This window comes from Nematolebias whitei, chromosome 4 (assembly GCF_014905685.2).
Source record: "Nematolebias whitei isolate Nwh7 chromosome 4, NemWhi1, whole genome shotgun sequence".
Taxonomy (NCBI): domain Eukaryota; kingdom Metazoa; phylum Chordata; class Actinopteri; order Cyprinodontiformes; family Rivulidae; genus Nematolebias; species Nematolebias whitei.
Genome location: NC_056501.1, coordinates 16,041,279 through 16,058,935, shown reverse-complemented (window position 1 = coordinate 16,058,935; position 17,657 = coordinate 16,041,279). Strand labels below are relative to the sequence as shown.

The 17,657-nt window shown below is 38.1% G+C and overlaps 1 protein-coding gene across 1 annotated transcript in view; it reads right to left on the bottom strand.

The window, feature by feature from the left end:
- The window catches only part of kdrl (kinase insert domain receptor like), a 60,696-nt gene that overhangs the window by 20,321 nt on the left and 22,718 nt on the right, over positions 1–17,657 (bottom strand). The window contains exons 11-21 of the mRNA XM_037675763.1: positions 16,520–16,634; positions 12,497–12,605; positions 11,150–11,434; positions 10,025–10,171; positions 8,764–8,892; positions 6,507–6,613; positions 5,290–5,419; positions 4,749–4,853; positions 2,513–2,626; positions 648–736; positions 410–569 (exon numbers count right to left, since the gene is read on the bottom strand). Of these exons, the coding sequence (XP_037531691.1) occupies positions 410–569; positions 648–736; positions 2,513–2,626; positions 4,749–4,853; positions 5,290–5,419; positions 6,507–6,613; positions 8,764–8,892; positions 10,025–10,171; positions 11,150–11,434; positions 12,497–12,605; positions 16,520–16,634 (1,490 nt within the window). The remainder of the gene's footprint in view (positions 1–409; positions 570–647; positions 737–2,512; positions 2,627–4,748; positions 4,854–5,289; positions 5,420–6,506; positions 6,614–8,763; positions 8,893–10,024; positions 10,172–11,149; positions 11,435–12,496; positions 12,606–16,519; positions 16,635–17,657) is intronic.

The following is a 17,657-nucleotide window of genomic DNA, read 5'->3' as shown; positions in this document are numbered from 1 at the left end:
AAATGAGGCATTAGGAAACACAAGGGTCCCATCCTGCCTTTAAACTTGTCCCGTCCCAGCCTGTCTTTGAGACATCAAAAACAAATTGTCTTCATTATTTTAGGATGTAAGGTGAAGCGTGAGGTAACGAGCAGGAGTCCTTCCACCGCTCCACCTGAGTAAACAGCTAATCTGATCTGAAATAACATCAGAAACAACATGGCTGACATGCTGGGTGAGGACAGGAAACAAACAGGTTCCTTCCCCCTCCTAGGCTCAGTGGGGTTGACAGCAGCTCCTGCTGCAGTGATTGTGCTGCTGAACAGGAGGAAACGTCCCATCAGACCTAAAAACAATCTGTGGAGAGCAGGAGGGACAAACGGGGAGGCGGGGGGAGGTCGAAGGGAAGCAAGGCGTGCTTGGCCTTTACCTTCTTCCTCTTCCTCTGAGTCGCAGTAGCTCTTATCTTCGATGAAGCCAGAGCTCGCCGAGCTTCCGGTGCTAGCCACGCTCTCCAGGCGGCGCTTCATCAGCTCGCTCAGCTCGCAGCCCGACCCGGCCGACACCACCTTACCGTCCTGGCTCTGCATCTTGATGAACGAGACGAGGTTAAACTCCGGCTGACACGTCTACTGACCCTGAAGTGACAAGTAATCAAACGTGCTCACCTTGTAGACCAGAAAGTCATCCCTCTTCCCTCTCAGGTAGTTGGACAAGTTGCCATATTTGCAGAACTCCACAATCATCATTAAGGGTCCTGTTGGAAGGAAGGCCACATTTGTTGTGATTACTACTCCAACAGAAAACCACTTACATTCAGAACCAAAGAGATTTAAAAAATATGCCTTTTGTTTAAGCATGAAACAGGGACCAGCAACCTTTACAATCCTAAGAGACATTCTCGCTCCTTTTCTGACTAAATTAAATTTTACCCAGAGATGCAAAATGTGCTTGAAGCTTGTAGTAAAAATAACAGAACTCAGTAAGTGTTATATAATACTACATATAAAAAATGGGTACCACTTTACAATAAGGCTCCCCTTATAGGTGGCTAATAAAAGTTTATAGGTATGTTATTTATTTCTCAATATACAATTTATAAATCATTAATAAATGTTTATTATGCATTAATTAAGGGTGACAGAGAGACAAAGCTGACCAGTTTCTTGCCAAATAGTGAGCCAAATCTGTTTACTTATATGTTTCATCTAGAGTTGTTATATTGAACATTTCAGACTAAGTTACTACCTTGTGAGTACAATAAGCATTTGTAAACCTAATGTTTTTAAGATATAATATTAGTTGTAGATACTTATAATGCAGTGATAAAGCACAAAATTATATCCTAAAAAAATGGGTTTACAAATGCTTATTGTGCTCACAAGGTAGTAACTTAGTCTGAAATGTTTAATATAACAACTTTAGATGAAATATATACGTAGGTGAACAGATTTGATTCACTATTTGGCAAGAAACTGGTCAGTTTTGACTGTCACCCTTAATTAATGCATAATAGCAGTTATTAATGATTTATAAAGTTTTTATAGAGGAATTAATGACATATCTATAAACTATAAGAGGAGACTTATTGTAGAGTGGCACCAAAAAAATAAATATATATAATTTGTGACAGCGCAGCACGGTGGCGCAACTGGTAGAGCTGCTGCCTCTCAGCGAGCAGGTCCCTGGTTCAAACCCCGGTCCAGGGGCCTTTCTGGGTGGAGTTTGCATGTTCTCTCCGTGCATGCGTGGGTTTTCTCCGGGTACTCCGGTTTCCTCCCACATACCAAAAACATGCATGTTAGGCTGATTGGTAACTCTAAATTGTCCCTAGGTGTGAGTGAGAGAGTGAATGGTTGTTTATCTCGTATGTCTCTATGTGGCCCTGTGATGGACTTGCGACCCGTCCAGGGTGTACCCCGCCCCTCGCACAGTGATTGCTGGACATGGGCACCAGCGACCCCCGTGACCCAAAATGGAATAAGTGGGTAAAGATAATGGATGGATGGAATTTGTGACAGCTGTAAAGAACTGAAAGTTATTGGTATTTTTACACTATAACAAAGAGAAAGCTAAAACTTTAACCAAAACAAACTATTTGATAAAACATAAACTCCTAACTACGCAGGCCCATGTGAGCCTTTTTCATATTTGTAGGCAATTAATATAAGTATCCCACTTTGAAATACAAATAGTCATTATATAATTATGATAATGTGTTTTCTTGGCTATATAACTGTGACTTGTGAAAACTTTGACCTTCATTTACTTTAACTTTTACACAACGTTCTCCATCAGTTGTTACTTTAATTCTCCATGTTCTGTCCGCATATTTCTATTGAATTCTCATTGTGGGTCTAAATTTAAATATTAATCATTTCCATGTTAGTTTTGGTCAAAGCTGCTGCAGACAGACTAAAGAGCTGCAGTTTGACGACCCTGGCTAAAGCAGACACTTCCACTTTGTATCCAAAAGAGATTTACCACCATTTTGTCTTAAATATCCCTGCTTTGCTGCAATATAAAAACTTACCTCCAGGTTTGGTGCAGGCTCCCAGCAGGTTGACCACGTTCAGGTGATTGCCGATGTGGATCAGGATCTTTAACTCTGACATCAGGGCTTTTCGCTCGTTTGACGTGGCACCTCCTGCATTCATAGGAAAAGTTAAATAAATGAATGTTACTTTTGCATATCTATATCAGCCTTTTAAATGTTTGTTTCTCTTTTGCAGCAGTATATTCATGTGACTGAAGTCGGTACAGATTCTAATTGACAAGAGGTTATGTCAAATGTAGTAAAACAAATTATATTTAACATCTTTTACACTCTAGTCCTGAACACATGTCAAGCTTAACGCTTTCCCCCACAGTGCATTCATTGTTTTTAGTTTTACAAACAGCACAAAAAAATCTAAATATGTAGTAAAACACAGTATTTTTACCATTACCATTTATACCACGATGCTCATGAATCAATCATCTTATCTCCAGATTTGGCTTTTTTTTTTTATATGCTACAAACTTATCTCATTAAGGTACAGCAAAAAATACATAATTTTAAACGTTTAAGAATTTGTGTAAATGATGTTGGCTTTAATTTAGCCTAAAATATTATAAATTACAAAATACACAAGTTTTTTTTTTTTTTTCCATTTATACAATTTCTGACTTGCAGATTTCTGGAAAGAACTCTGGTTTTGTGATTTTAAATTAGGAAAATGAACAAAAAGTAGCTGCTAAAGATTTGTTCATTACATTTATGAAAAACTAAATTAGTAATAATTATGCAGTCCACACATATAAATTAGTCCTTAATTAAATAAACCTTGAAAAAAAATTGAGTTGAATCTTTTTGTACTTGATTTAGAAAAGTTTAAATTACATCATAATGTAAAGATTGTTGCTTTTGCCAACAACATGTTTGAATAAAAAAAGCAGTGATGGATTGTAAGCTGCTGCTTTCTATTAAGTTTGACCGGCGAGCAGCTTTCCTCTGCAGTTTGTTCTCAGACATGACAAACACACATGAAACTAATGAGCAGCTGAAAGGTCTCTTTCTTGTACATCATCCCCATATACTCATCGCCGAGTTGGTGATGTTTCTCTACTAAAATATGAACAAAATAATGAATTAGTCATTCTTAAAAATCTGCAATAAATGTAAAGAAGTAAAATCCTTTTTACATCTGAAATTTGCTAAAAAAAAATATGCTGAAATATAGCTAAAATTAAAGAACATGCCTAATTTAGCAGAAGAAAGCAAAGGACATATATTTGCTGAATTAGGTTTAAACAATTAGAAATGAGCCCCAAAATAAGGAAATTAGCTAAAAAGCTGAAATTATATTAAAAAAAAATAGCCTAAAAGTAGCTGAAAAGGCAGAAAGAAGTTTAAACTACCAGAAGAAAGTGAAAGGAGCTGAAATTAGCTTAAAAATGTGGACTTAGCTGAAAAATGTAAATTTAGCACAAAACAGCTAAATAGTAGCTGAAATAGCAGAAAAAGCCTAAACTAGCAGATATAAGCTGAAGTGAGCATAACAACCTGAAATTAGCAAAATGGAATTAATTAGGCTAAAAGTTGCAAAATTCACCACAAAAACAAGAATTTATCTGAAAACAGCTGAAATTAGCTAAGAAATGCTAAAAAATTAGCTGAAAAAGGTAGAACAAGCTTAAATTAGCGGAAGGAAGTGGAGAGAGAACAATTTTGCCATTTTTGGCTGAAAAAAGCAGAAATCAGCACAAAAAAGTGGAAATTATCTGGAAAAAGCTGAAATGAGCAAAAAATAAATAAATAAAACAGCTGAAAAGTAGCTAAAGAAGCAGAAGGGAGCTTAAATTACCAGAAGGATGTGGAGAGAGCACATTTTTGCTGAATTAGGCTAAAAAAAAGTTGAAATGAGTTCAAATAATGTGGAATTAGCTGAAAAAGCTAACAGTATAAAATAGCTAAATATTAGCTGAAATGGCATAAAATGCTGAAACTTGCAGAAATAAGCTGAAAGGAGCAAAACAAGTTGAAATTAGCAGAAAGAAGTTTGAAGAAGAAGCACAAAAATGTTGCAGTTGCAGAAAGAATCAGAAAGGAGCACAAAACGGCTGAAAAAACCCTCAAAACTCAATTCCTTCATTATGCTTCTCCTTTCTGCTTTGATCTGCTAAGGTAGATAAACATTAATTGCACATGTGGTGTTACAGCATATCACGTTAACTTTCTCACAAACTCTAATTGTCTGTAAGTTTTAATAACGTCAGTGACATCCTACCTTTCAGCATTTTGACAGCAACAGTCTTGCAGGTTGAGAGCTTGTCAATCCCGAAGGCGGAGGCCTCCACCACTTTTCCAAAAGCTCCGTGGCCGAGAGTTTTACCTGACGGAGACAGATGATGTTTGATAAGTGGAGCGACCCCAGAGCTTTGTCTTCCTGGTGTGAAAATAAGGAAAAACATCTGTGTGGATTCCCCTATCAGGAGCCCTCTGGAGCTCTGATCTGGCCATTTTTCAGCTAAATTTATGGGGCACTTAAGCCGGGACGAAAGAGCAGGTCAACGATAAGTGATGACCAAAAGCTGCAGCTGTAGAGAGAGGTGACACCTCCACCGTGTATCTTAATGTCACTTTTAAAAACTTTTGGCCTTTAGTGGGGTTTTTCTCTGTTAGCACCTCTTCTTGGTTATCTGGAAGTTTGGAGACTTTTCAAAAGTAACTGGAAATGCAGTTCAATATGCTGCAAGAGCCTTCAGTATTAGGGTTTTTATTATATGCATGAACATTTAGATTGTCTTAGATGACTGTAAAGTGCTCACCAAGTCGCAGGCGGTCACGGGGAAACTCCCATTTGCTGCTGTCGTACTGAAGAAGGTCGTTCTGCTCCTCCAGAGGATACTCGTCTGGATCAATGATGATAGATGGACCCATCTTGTAGTGGGCTGGTTGCTGAAGTAGTTAGAGAGTTGCAATGATGATTATCTGTATTTTTGTTTCATCATAACAACTAAGATTGTTCAACACAATGGTACTTTTTCCAGTTATCTAACTATTAACAACGGTGTACCACAAGGTTCAGTCTTAGGACCCACCCTCTTCACAATCTATGTAAGTAATGTAGGTCAGATCATCCCTGATGCATCCTTACATTTTTATGTTGATGACACAGTTGTTTATTGTCGAGCTAAAACAGCTGCTAAGGTTTTCGAGCTTTTGCAATCTGCTTTTGACATCAACCATCATCTTTAAATCACTTCTTGTTCTGTTGCCTTCATACATCTCCTCCTACATGTCACTGCGTGTGCGCAGCGTGCACTCTCAGGACATTATTACATGCAGTGTACCCTCTGTGCAGACAGAACTAGGCAAAAGGGCCTTCTCTTAATCTGCTCATGTTTCCTGGAACATCTTGCATAAAGATCTGAAGCTCTCGACCTTGACCTCTAAGTGTCTTTAAATAACCGCTAAGTTCATGGCAAAAACCAACGCAGACACGTTCCTGGTTTTAGTATTTTGTATTGCTTTATAATGTAGCTGTTTTTGTTTCTTTTTTTTTTTTTTTTTACATCTTTTTCTTCCATTCATTTTTCAATTTACATGCATATTTATGAATGTCTACCGTTGTCATCATTCTTTGTGAAAACAGGTCTCTCTTGTAAATGAGTCCTCGAGGCTCAATGAGACTAACTTGTATAAATAAAGGTTGAATGAAAAAAGATCCAGCTTTAAGTTTCATAAAAGAACTAAAACTGTTCAAATTAATGCCTTCCACATGAGTCAGCCAGTTTGTATGAGCACACTATGTTCTTTTTAAATAATACACTGCACATTGGCACAAAAACTCATAAACTAACGGTAAATTTATTCTATTTCACGACAAACATGAGTTAGACAGTTGCAGAGGATGAAACGGGTTGGCACTGAGAAGAGGAAATGTTGAATTTCCCAACCACAGAGTTGCTTTCCACATCTTGTGAAAAGCTAATCCCACGTGGTTTCTGAGAAAGAAATGTTAAAAAAGTTACGTAGGTCTTACCCTCCTGAGCTTTCGAATGAACATGATAAGCATGATCCAGAGGAAAGTGGCAGCAGCTCCAGTGCACACCAGAATGATGACCTCGACATTTGGCTTCCCGTCGTCTCCTGGGAAGAGAAAAGCTGTTGTCAGCTCCACGGCAGAAAATCACAGAGTTCTTTCTTCTCTCGTTATCTGTTCTCTTGTGTTGATAAAGACTTGCAAAGAACTGTGATAAAAACAAAAAACTGCCTGTGATAAATCTACATATTTACGTCATGACATTCTTTCTCTGTCTTGTTTGTTTGTTTCCTCCTACGCTAAAAATGGAATCTTACTTTTGTTTGGGACATGAATACCATCATTTTTCCAGAAACGTTTCTTCCAGACATTGTTTTGGGAATAATCGTGGTGACAGTCTGACAGCTCAAATCCCCTGAATCTGAAGAGGCTTTTTAAATTTTTTTATTGTGTGAATGTTTATGAAGCATTCAAACTATTGTGATCCGTTTTTCTTCCATGCATTTTTCGTTGCGACTCTCGTCTCGCAGTTTTCAAACTATTTCAACAAATTATATCAAAACGTTCAGCTCTTTCAGAACAATCCTGCTGTGACTTTTGGTATTGGTGCAACTTTAGCTGTTTTAAACATTTAGCCTTTTATGCCACTTTTTTTTTTTCCTCATAGGAAATGAATTGAGCTCATTTTACTTCCTTCAAATCTTTGGATTTGTTTACAACCTTTTACTGCTCCTTTCACATTTTGTTCCGGTTCAACATCTTTCAGCTTCCTTTTGCAAACTGAAACTTTGTTTTAGCTACTTTCAGCGGTTTGTTTTTTTAGCTGTTTTGTGCTCCTTTCAGATTCTTTCTGCTAACTACGAATTTTTTGTGCTTCTTCTAACTTCTTTCTGCTAATTTCAATTTATTGTGAACCTTTCAGCGGATTTCTGCAAGTTTCAGCTTTTTCTGCTATTTCAGCTACTATTTAGCTGGCTATACTAATTTGAGCTCTTTAAACTAATTCCACATTTTTTGCACACATTTCAAATTTATCAGCTTAATTCAGCAAAAATGTGATCTCCACTTTCTTCTGGCAAATGAAGCTTCTTTCTGCCTTTTTAGCTACTTTTCAGCTGTTTTTGCTAATTTCAGCATTTTTCAGATAATTTCTACGCTTGATGCTTTTTTCAGCCAATTGGGCAAACACTTCTTTCTTCTGCTAATTTAAGCTTGTTCTATCTTTTCAGCTAACTTCTTTATGGTAATTTTAACTTGTTATGCTCCTTTCAAAAATGTTAATGCTACTTTCAGCTTTTTCTGTTCTTTCAGCTACTATTTAGCTGTTTTTGTGCTAAGTTAGTCTTTTCAGCTAATTTTACAATTTTTTTAGCTCATTTCAGTTCTTTTCACTTCCTTCTGGTAGTTAAAGCTTCGTTCTGCTTTTCAGCTACTTTGCAGCTTTTTTTGTGTGCGCTAATTTCAGCTTTTTTAGCTAATTTCCTAATTTTTGTGCTCATTTCCACCAATTTATTCCTAATTCAGTAAAAATGGGTTCTGTTTCCTTCTGCTAATTAAGTTTTGTTCTTTCATTTCAACTACAATTCAGCATGTTTTTGTTTTTTTTAGGTAATTTCAGCTGTTTTTCCTGCAAGTTCTTCAACAACATGCACATTCACGCAACATTTTTACAGGAAATGCAATTTCTCTAGTTTCCTTTTGTTTCTTACTAAACAAGTACAGCAGAACTGCTTATGTCAAATCTCCATAGTAGAGCAATAAATAAAAAAAGGAAATTTGAGGAGCTTCCATGTGGTCAAACTGATCACGTGCAGTAACATTTCTTTTAGTTTTAGAAGTAAATATATTAAAAGAGTATAGGTAAAAATAAAAATCCTTCCTTCTGCCATATTCTGTGTGTTTCTTGATGCTGGTTGCAGCAGTCAATCTTTTAAGACTCATTAGTGACCCTCTTAACACTTGACAGGGGTTATGTCCTCCACAAAAGGGCCTTCAGCCAAAGCTATGATCCTAAACCCACAGAAAGAATTCACTTGGCATTCCTGGCAGCTGCCAATTTTCCGTCAGGGTAGCGCTTTTCCCCTCTAAAGTCAGACCAGAGCAATTTGTAGTGATGAAAAGAAAACACAAGGCTAAAAGGGCCTCATTGATGTTTCTGGACACACAGAAAAAAAAGAAGAGGGAAAAAGCCCAGATTTTTCTGTTTGGACTAATGATTCAGTTTGATAAGATCTGCGGTTTTCTGAGTCCGACTCACCGAGCACGGTGACGACAGCGCTCGTATTTGCAAATCCCTCAGCGTTTTGGGCCACACACTCGTACAGACCCTCATCATCTTTCTTCACCCTTTCAATAGTCAGAGTCCCGTCCGCCTCCAGAGTGACTCCTGAAATACATGAACTTCAAATAAATGATGCCATAAAGTTTGAAAACATGCAGTTTTTACCTCTTGTGATGCCTTTTTTTAAATAAAAAATAAAGGCCAGAAGTATTTTTAAAGCTAAATATTCTTATTTTTATTCTTATTCTTATATTAATAGCAACAAGCACTTTGAAATATTTTACTATAGCTGGGGTTGTGCTTAAAATGTTTATGGAAATTTGCACCTTTTACACCTGTTTCATGTTCAATAATAAAATAATTTTACACACAACACAAAACTCTTTTAAAAAATCCAATTTATTATTTTTTGGTCTTGATCAATAGATCTTCAAGCTTTCTTCAGGTCTTTTCAAGTTTTCAGGTAGTTTCTCATTCCTAGTCCAGTACTTAACCATTTTCGGAGAACTAGACTTTTTTTTTTTTGTACAGTGCGTTTGTTTGTTAAGCCGCTTAACTCTGACCTGGATCATTAAAGCATAAAAAGGTTCATGGACTGCAAGGATGAACAACTTGCCAAAATAAATAACATAAAAAAACAATTTTGATGCTGTAAATTTGAAGCAAAGAGAGAATTTGTTCCTATTTCTTTAGCTGGATCTAAGAAATCTAAACGATTATGCATTTTAGTCCATATAAAACAGTACTATAGCACCAACAGTGTGATTTTCAGAGCTGCTAGCTGAAAACTGAAGCATGATGCATCTCTCAGGTCAGGTCCTGTTTCAGATCTTAGCTGGATGTCTTTCTCACCTGTTTCATATAGTAATGATTTTCAGACACTGTTCATCTGCTCTTGATATGTTTAAGACTTTGACGCTTTTTCTTTTGTTCTACAGGCCTTGAAATTTTATAAACACACGCTGCACAATAAGACGTCAGAAACAAGGACTGGACAAAAAACAAGCGAAGGAGCAGCCAAAGTCCAAAGAATTCATTTGAAAGAACGTCAGAAGGCCTGGAAAATATATCAAGAAAATCTGTCTGTATGGCAACAAAACAGAAATAAATTGGAAGTGGTTTAAAAAGATGACCTGACTGAAAAATGTTGGATTTTATACCTGGATTATTGAGCATGGACTTTGTTGGTTTAAAAAGAATTGTACATTTTATCATATGGTTTTATTCCATGAGATACCTGGACTCTCTTTCACTTTTATGCCATTTTTGAACCACGTGATGAAGGGGTGAGGGACCCCTGAAGCGTAGCATGGCATGACCAGGGTGCTGCTGCTATTCACGTCTTGGTTAGTCAGATTTTGGCTGAGCCATGGTCGCTTTTTCTCTGCAGCAAAAACAAACAAAAAAATACAAATAAAATAAATTTCCTTCTTTTTATGAATGTACCTCAATACATGTAGTATATTTTTATTAAAAAGGTCTTTGTTTAAAAGACAGCAGGAAAGACACATTTCAATAAATGCTTGTTTTAATTGTAAACAGACATTTAAGATGGGGAGAACAAGTTTTAATGAGATGAGTGGTGGCTGTGCTGTTCGCAGTCATTAATAATAACTGTAAACTAGAGAAAATGCATTTCTTGCAAAAATACAGTGTGAATGCTTATTGCTGAATAACTTGCTGAAAAACTGCTGAAATAAGCTCAAAACATGCTCAAATGTAGCTGAAATGGAAGAACAAGCCTAAGTTAGCAGATGAAAGCAGAAATAACACATATTTGCTGAATTATGTTTAAATAAGCAGAAATGAGCCCAAAATTTAGGACATTATCTAAAAATAGCTGAAAATAGCAAAGTAGCTGAAAAGGCAGAAAAAAGCTTAAAGTACAAGAAGGAAATGGAAAGAGCTGAAATGAGCTAAATAAAATGTGTAATTAGCTGAAAACGCTAAATTTAGCACAAAAACAGCTAAATAGTAGCTGAGATAGCAGAAAAAGCTGAAACTACCAGAAATAAGTTGAAAGGAGCATGAGCTGAAATTAGTAGAAATAAGGCAACTAAGCTGAAAGTCACAGAAATTAACACAAAAAAACTTGAATTTATCTGAGCTAAGAAAATTAGCTGAAAAGGTAGAACAAGCTTAAATTAGCGGAAGGAAGTGGAGAGAGAACAATTTTGCCATATTAGGCTGAAAGAAGCTGAACGTTTTGATATGCGATTGGTTGAAATAGCACAAAAATTGTGGAATGAGAATGATGCTGAAAAATGTACGGAAGAATAATGGATCACAATACTGTGAATGCTTCACAAACATTCACTCTATTAAAAAACTGAACTTCTTCTGGGCAGCCCTGTTAACTTACCATTCAAAATGAGCTTGGCTGTCTCGATTTTCCTCCACCGGAGGAGCTTGTACCCTTGGCACTTGTAACCTGCAGTGCTGTTTCGGGACACATTGTGCAGATATAACGAGAGGGAAATGGAGTAGTGGCTGATCTGGAGGTTGGACACATTGACAGTGATGGTTTGATTCCTGGAGTCCAACCACTGCAGGTCTGTGTAGAGGTAACGTGTTGCTCGACAGGTCAGGGTTACATCATCCCCCTCTATGGCTGCTCGAGGTTCAATTGTGACTTCCTCAGAGTTGTCTAAAGCGATGAAGCAAAAAAAAGGTGGTTCATCATCCTCATAAATCAAATTATTAGTCGTTAGTGCAGCTCCTGTTCTACAGTACGCGTGTGCACGTCATCCACTAATTTGTACAAAAGTCTTTAACATGTCAGCTTCTCATCAGAGGTAAAGGAATGTCAAATTCGCTGTTGTTTCCTGTTTAATCATTATTAATTGGAAGCATGTTGGCAGATGGCCTTGATGGTGCTTCTGCTCTCCAACTAGAGCGAGGCTGACTATATGAGACCCAGGGGAACCAGACTGTGCTTGTTCATCCAGTTTGCTGGAGAGCATTCTCTGTTCCGTAAGAGAAGACAGCTGTTATTACAATTATAGTTTTTTTTTCCTTTTTAAAACATTCCTTCCCTCCTCATCTTCTTCACCTCTGCAGTCAGATTCCTCTTAGGAATTCTTTCACCCAGAAAGAATTGATAGGTGCTATAGACATCCCCTCTAATACAAGGTTTATCTATTTCTCCGTGTTGGCAAACGCAGCTTTTCTCCCTTCAGGAGATTCGCACAACTTTAAGGGAAATGTGTTTTAGTTTACGGCAAAAGAGAACTGTGTTTATCTGCAGTGACACCTCATCCCTGATGTTGTTACATAACTGTCTCGGTCGACAGTCTTTGTGGGGAACATTTGGAAACGCTCAGATGTGCATATAAAGTCAAATCTCATTGGCTCACACAGGCTCAGAGAGGAAGAGGAATGACCTGCTGGCACTGGCGCAGGAATGCAGTTATTCATAGTTGTTTTTTTAAAACGCGTGCCATTACAGCCCTCCATATGGCCCAGGACACGTTTGCCTTGCTTCCGCCTTGAAGCTGTTCAGCTACAGTGGAAGATGTTTTCAATTAATGCCCCCCTCTGGACTCTTTATTGCACAACACAATCTGCACATTCCTTTCCCTGTACTGGCAGTTCATTATAGCGTGCGCTGCAGATTTGAAATAATGCATGGCATGGTTTGCAATAAGATGAAAATGATTTCTGCATGCCCCATGAGCTGTGCAGCTGCGGTTCGATTGCTGATGCTTACTATGAACGTAGAAAGGGATCATCATTGTGCTCAAGCCATTTTCGTTCTGGGCCTTGCACGAGTATCTCCCAGACACACGAGTCTCTCCGATCACCAGGGTACTCACCGTCTGGAACAAGAACAGATAAAATATCAACAACATGAAAAAACAAGACACACATCAAGGGGCTGAGCCGGTCGTTTTGATACAACATTTTATGCATTGCAGTTTGGGCCGCATTAAAGTTGACAGAAAGTGTATAAAGTAAAAAGTTAAGAAATCTAGTTTCCAAGGTGAATAATAAAATGTGTCTGCCTTTTAAAAGGAAATACCCAACGAAACAAATTAAAAGCCCAGCATTCTTTGAAGGAATGCATATTCCTTCTCAACTACAGATCCAAATCTCAAAAGAGTTGAAAAGGAGGCACCATAGATGCATTCCCGTCTCCCTGCTGGCTGTGCTCGAGTGCCTGACTGCTGAAATCCTGGAACTGGCAGGAAACAGCCTGGGGGAACCAAAAGGTCCGCCAAGTCTGGGTGGATAGATCGGATGGCATCTGTGGCCAGTTTCTCTGCATCCGCTGTGGGATGGACCTTTACAAGAGATCCTTCCTGCCTACAGTCATCAGCATCTACTGTCTAACATCTCTTAATGAAATGAGGATAACGAGTTACAACAAGATTTAATTTTGGGATTAATAAAGTATTTTTGAATTGAATTGATATCACCCACATCCTTTTAGGTTTCAAATTAAGATCATCTTATGCTGAAGAATGACCGAGTTGTAACAATTTTGCTCAAACCTTAAATGTAATACTAACAAGTATGTTTTGTGAAAGTCTCAGCTGTTATTACATCAAAATTAATTCAATATCCATAAAACTGGCTAAGTTATAACATTTGTTTTGTTGTTTTTTTAAGGTCAGGTGGCTGTGGCAGCTATCTTCGATCAGGTTGACTGTAAAAGTTTATCACTTGTAGATATATATCCAGTCATTACTTCCTGCAAATCTTATTCAATTGTGCCTTGTGGTTCATGAAAGGTTTTGTCTGGGCGATAATTATCAAATTAAAATTCATTGTTTTGTCTTCGGCTCGGCATCAGAGCCATGAGTTGTGGTTAGCAAGCGTGCAGTGCGCAACACGACTGTAGGTTTTATGCTCACCGGTGCCCAGCAATAATGAAAGGATGCATCTGGAGTTTAAAAGCCCACTGAGTCTCCATCTAACCACAAGAACAAGACCTGAGTGAGCCCTAGCGTCGATTTCCTGCAGAGTGACTAATGACAAATCAGATTTACAACAAAAACAACATTTAAGTGACTTAGATAGACAAAATAATAAGCAGAACCTGGATGAGGGCCAGGCAGCGCTGGGTTCTGCTTAATGTTCGTGGTGACATCTGTTTTTTTAAGGGGTGGGGTGTTGGGGGTCAGTCAAATACATTAAAATAGAATGATGTGGGTAAATTGTCCACACTGGCCATAACTTCCTGAGCTGGCAAAAATTATTGTGTTGACTCCCAGTTGAAATTAAATCATTTTATCACCGCTGTGCCACCATTGCTCCCTAAACAAAAGTAATTTCCACTGTTCAGTTCATGGTGATGTGTGTTCTGTAAAAACATAACGGCGAGGTCTTACAGTACCACTATTAGCCTACATGATGTAACCTGAGATTAAAAACAGTCATTAAAGGCCTTCACACATTCCTGAAAGCCTGACCTGACCAGACGCACGGTGACCTTTATGCCCATATTGCCCTTTGCCTTTATGTTTTCCTGTTACTGTGACCTTGGGCCGCTCTGCCTCTGCACCGCGGAGTGCCACTCAGAGACCCAGCCCCGGCTATGTTCTAATTCACAGGCTGGTGCAATTTATGCGAAGTGACAGAGAGGAATTTGCTTCCAACCAATCCCTCATCTTTCAAACAGCTTCTTGTTATCATTGACCCTCAGCTCTGGCCCCATGAAAACGCCAACGATTGTCTGCTCGTACTTGTAAATAAGTGGTGCCTCTCCTGTTTATGTCAGACTTGCGTTGAAGCTGGCTCGCTGTGAAAACAGTCAGATTTACAGTAACCTCATATGGAAGTAATTGGAGCAGAAGTTTATTTCAAACCTAATTAAAGAGTAGCAGTCAGTAAATCCAAGTTTAAATTTTCCAAAAGAAATTTGTTTTATTCATCAAACCTTACAGCAGTCTGGTTTTATTTAAGTTTTGTTCATCAAATCAAATTAAAACCACAATTGCCAAAATGTATGGAAAATGCAAATAAACACAAAATGCAATGATTTACAAATCTCATGAAGCCCCATTTTGTTTACAATGGAATATAGTAAACATATATATCAGATATTTATACTAAACTCTGTACTTAAAAAAAAATCAAACAATTTCACTCTTTGGTAGAAACACTTTAAGAAAAAAAAAAACGGGGCCATGTTGATCACAGCTGAGCGCCTCCTCTTTGTTTGAATTTTTATTTTACAAATGTCTGTAAACCTCTAAGAACTGAGACCAGCTGCACCACAATACCATCAGAGGCAAGCTTCTGACGCGTGTGCTCCCTAATCAGAAAAATCACTGTAATGACACTTCAATGAGTGATATGTCACTTTGTGCTGCTGATTATCCATGCTACTGATTATCCATGCTGCTGATTTCTTACCTATAAGCTGCTGTATTCACACCCATCTGCTCACAGCATATTCATGTCCAGGCTGCTTTACCATATTATATTACATTATTGCTTAGCTACATCTTAGATCCTTGTATACGGTTTATTTTTCATACTTTATATTTTTTATATTTTTGGCTGTAACTGGGACCTTAAGTGCACAGTTTGGTTCCACCTCATGTACCACATGTGATGCGAATGACAATAAAGAACCTTGAACCTTAATAACGGGCACAGTCTCACTCCTCTTTAGAGTGAGGATGGGGTATTCGTGGTTTCTAAAACAAATGTAAAAATGTGATTTCTCTGGCCACAGAAGAGCTTTCCACGTTGACTCAGTTCATTTTAAATAAGTTTGAGCCCAAAGAAGACTGCAGTACAAAAGCTTTGGATATCCCATTTAAAACAGGTCTGATGCTGCATTTTTCAGAAACCCTTCTACAACTTGTCTGTAAACACTGTGCCATCCACAAATGCAGGTTAAAGCTCTGTCATGTAAAGAACAAGCTGTAATGAAAACACCATCCAGCAATGCTGCAAATTGTCTATTAAGAAACAGTATTACACTAATTTAAACTGTTTTATTTTGCAGGCTGGTGAACATTTACCCTTTTATTTACAACCTTTCTTCATAATAACGACTGGAAATAAGAAGACTGCTCACTCCAGTAAAGGGGAATAAACCGTAAGTCAGAGGCGCCTCATGTTGGAGACCTGATGGAGACCTTTTCCCAATAGGATGGATTTTTGTGTGAAAGAAAAGCCAAATACTATTCACCAGAACCAGGTTTAGATTTATGGGTTAACTGGAGGTCAGAGGAGCAGATTGCTAGCCTGAAGGTTGGTGATTTTGCGCGCAAGCCAAGAAACAAGTAACAGAATGCACACATGTTTGAGTGTGATTTTTCACAGGCAGTTGAGCCGTGCATGCGTGTGCAGTCCGAGCTAACATACTTCATACGCATCAGATGGATCTCTGCAGCAGATCTGTGCTTGAACTTAACAATAGGTCAGTCAGATGTTAGATCTGAAGATATTTTCTTTGCTAAACTGGGTTATCAAGATGGATGTTACTGTTGACCAAGCATCACCTTCTTGCTTGTGGCCACCCTTAAGTTTGCTCTAAAATGTTTTTCAAGAACAAACCACACTATTTTTAAAGCACATGAATAGCAAAGCTGATTTTCTGCAAAGAGCATTTCAGTTGGTTCAGGTTGTAGATCACAAGTGGACAAAATCAATCATTTTTCACTCTGAAGGGGGATGAAAACTCTCAGGATCTGAGATAAGTTTCAATATAGACAAAAAGGCACCTTGAAATGTGCATATAGAGTTTAAAAATATAATAATTTACGTTGCATACCTTGTTTTTCCCTTTGACCAATTCAAAATTTCCAATTATGTCCTCAATCCAGTTGTGGGAATAGTTTCCCTGGTTATCAGCTTTGACCAGGATGGGTTCAGTGTAAGTACGACAACTGCAAGGAAAACAGAAAAAAAATTAAAAGCTGCTTTTCATGTCAGAGTTTTAAACTGACATCATCTCACAACAAAAAGGGAATGAGTCATGGTCCTTTTGGTCAAAGATTATAAATGACATTATTCAAGCAATATTGAGAAATTTTGCAGAAAGAATGTTTGTTAATGGGCAGCACAGTGGCGCAACTGGTAGAGCTGCTGCCTCTCAGCGTGCAGGTCCTTGGTTCAAACCCCGGTCCAGGGGCCTTTCTGGGTGGAGTTTGCATGTTCTCTCCATGCATGCGTGGGTTTTCTCCAGGTGCTCCGGTTTCCTCCCACAGACCAAAAACATGCATGTTAGGCTGACTGGTAACTCTAAATTGTCCCTAGGTGTGAGTGAGAAAGTGAATGGTTGTTTGTCTGTTTGTCTCTATGTGTCCCTGTGATGGACTGGAGACCTGTCCAGGGTGTCCCCGCCTCTCGCACAGTGACTGCTGGATATGGTCACCAGAGACTCCCATGACCCAAAATAGAGGAAGTGGGTAAAAGATAATGGATGGATGGTTAATTTATACCCATATATGCAGACATATTCTCAGAAGTCTAAAGTCAGCTTCCTCTGATTTGGAAAAGACACAAGGCATGCTTTACCGTAGTCTACAGGTAAGGCATAATCTACCATAGTCTGCAGCTACTACCAAACTCATTTACGCTGAACATCTATAAGATTAACTGAGCAGAAGACATTTTTTTTATGTTTGCTATAGTTGCTTAGCTGTGGTGACCACGTTGAATTGGATTGAATTAAAAAAAATAAAATTGTCTAACAATTATTTTCTTAGAGTTCCCATAAAATATTTTCTGCGATTCATGAGATATTTTGCTAACAGACACACACAGGCAAAATCATAATCACCTTCACATTCAGGGGTAGGCGTTAATAATAAGACTCACCATGTTGTATCAAGAACAATGTACTTTGTAAAAAAAAAAAGTGTTTTGTTTTAATTAAAACCCTGTCGTTCATTTATGACTGTAACGCT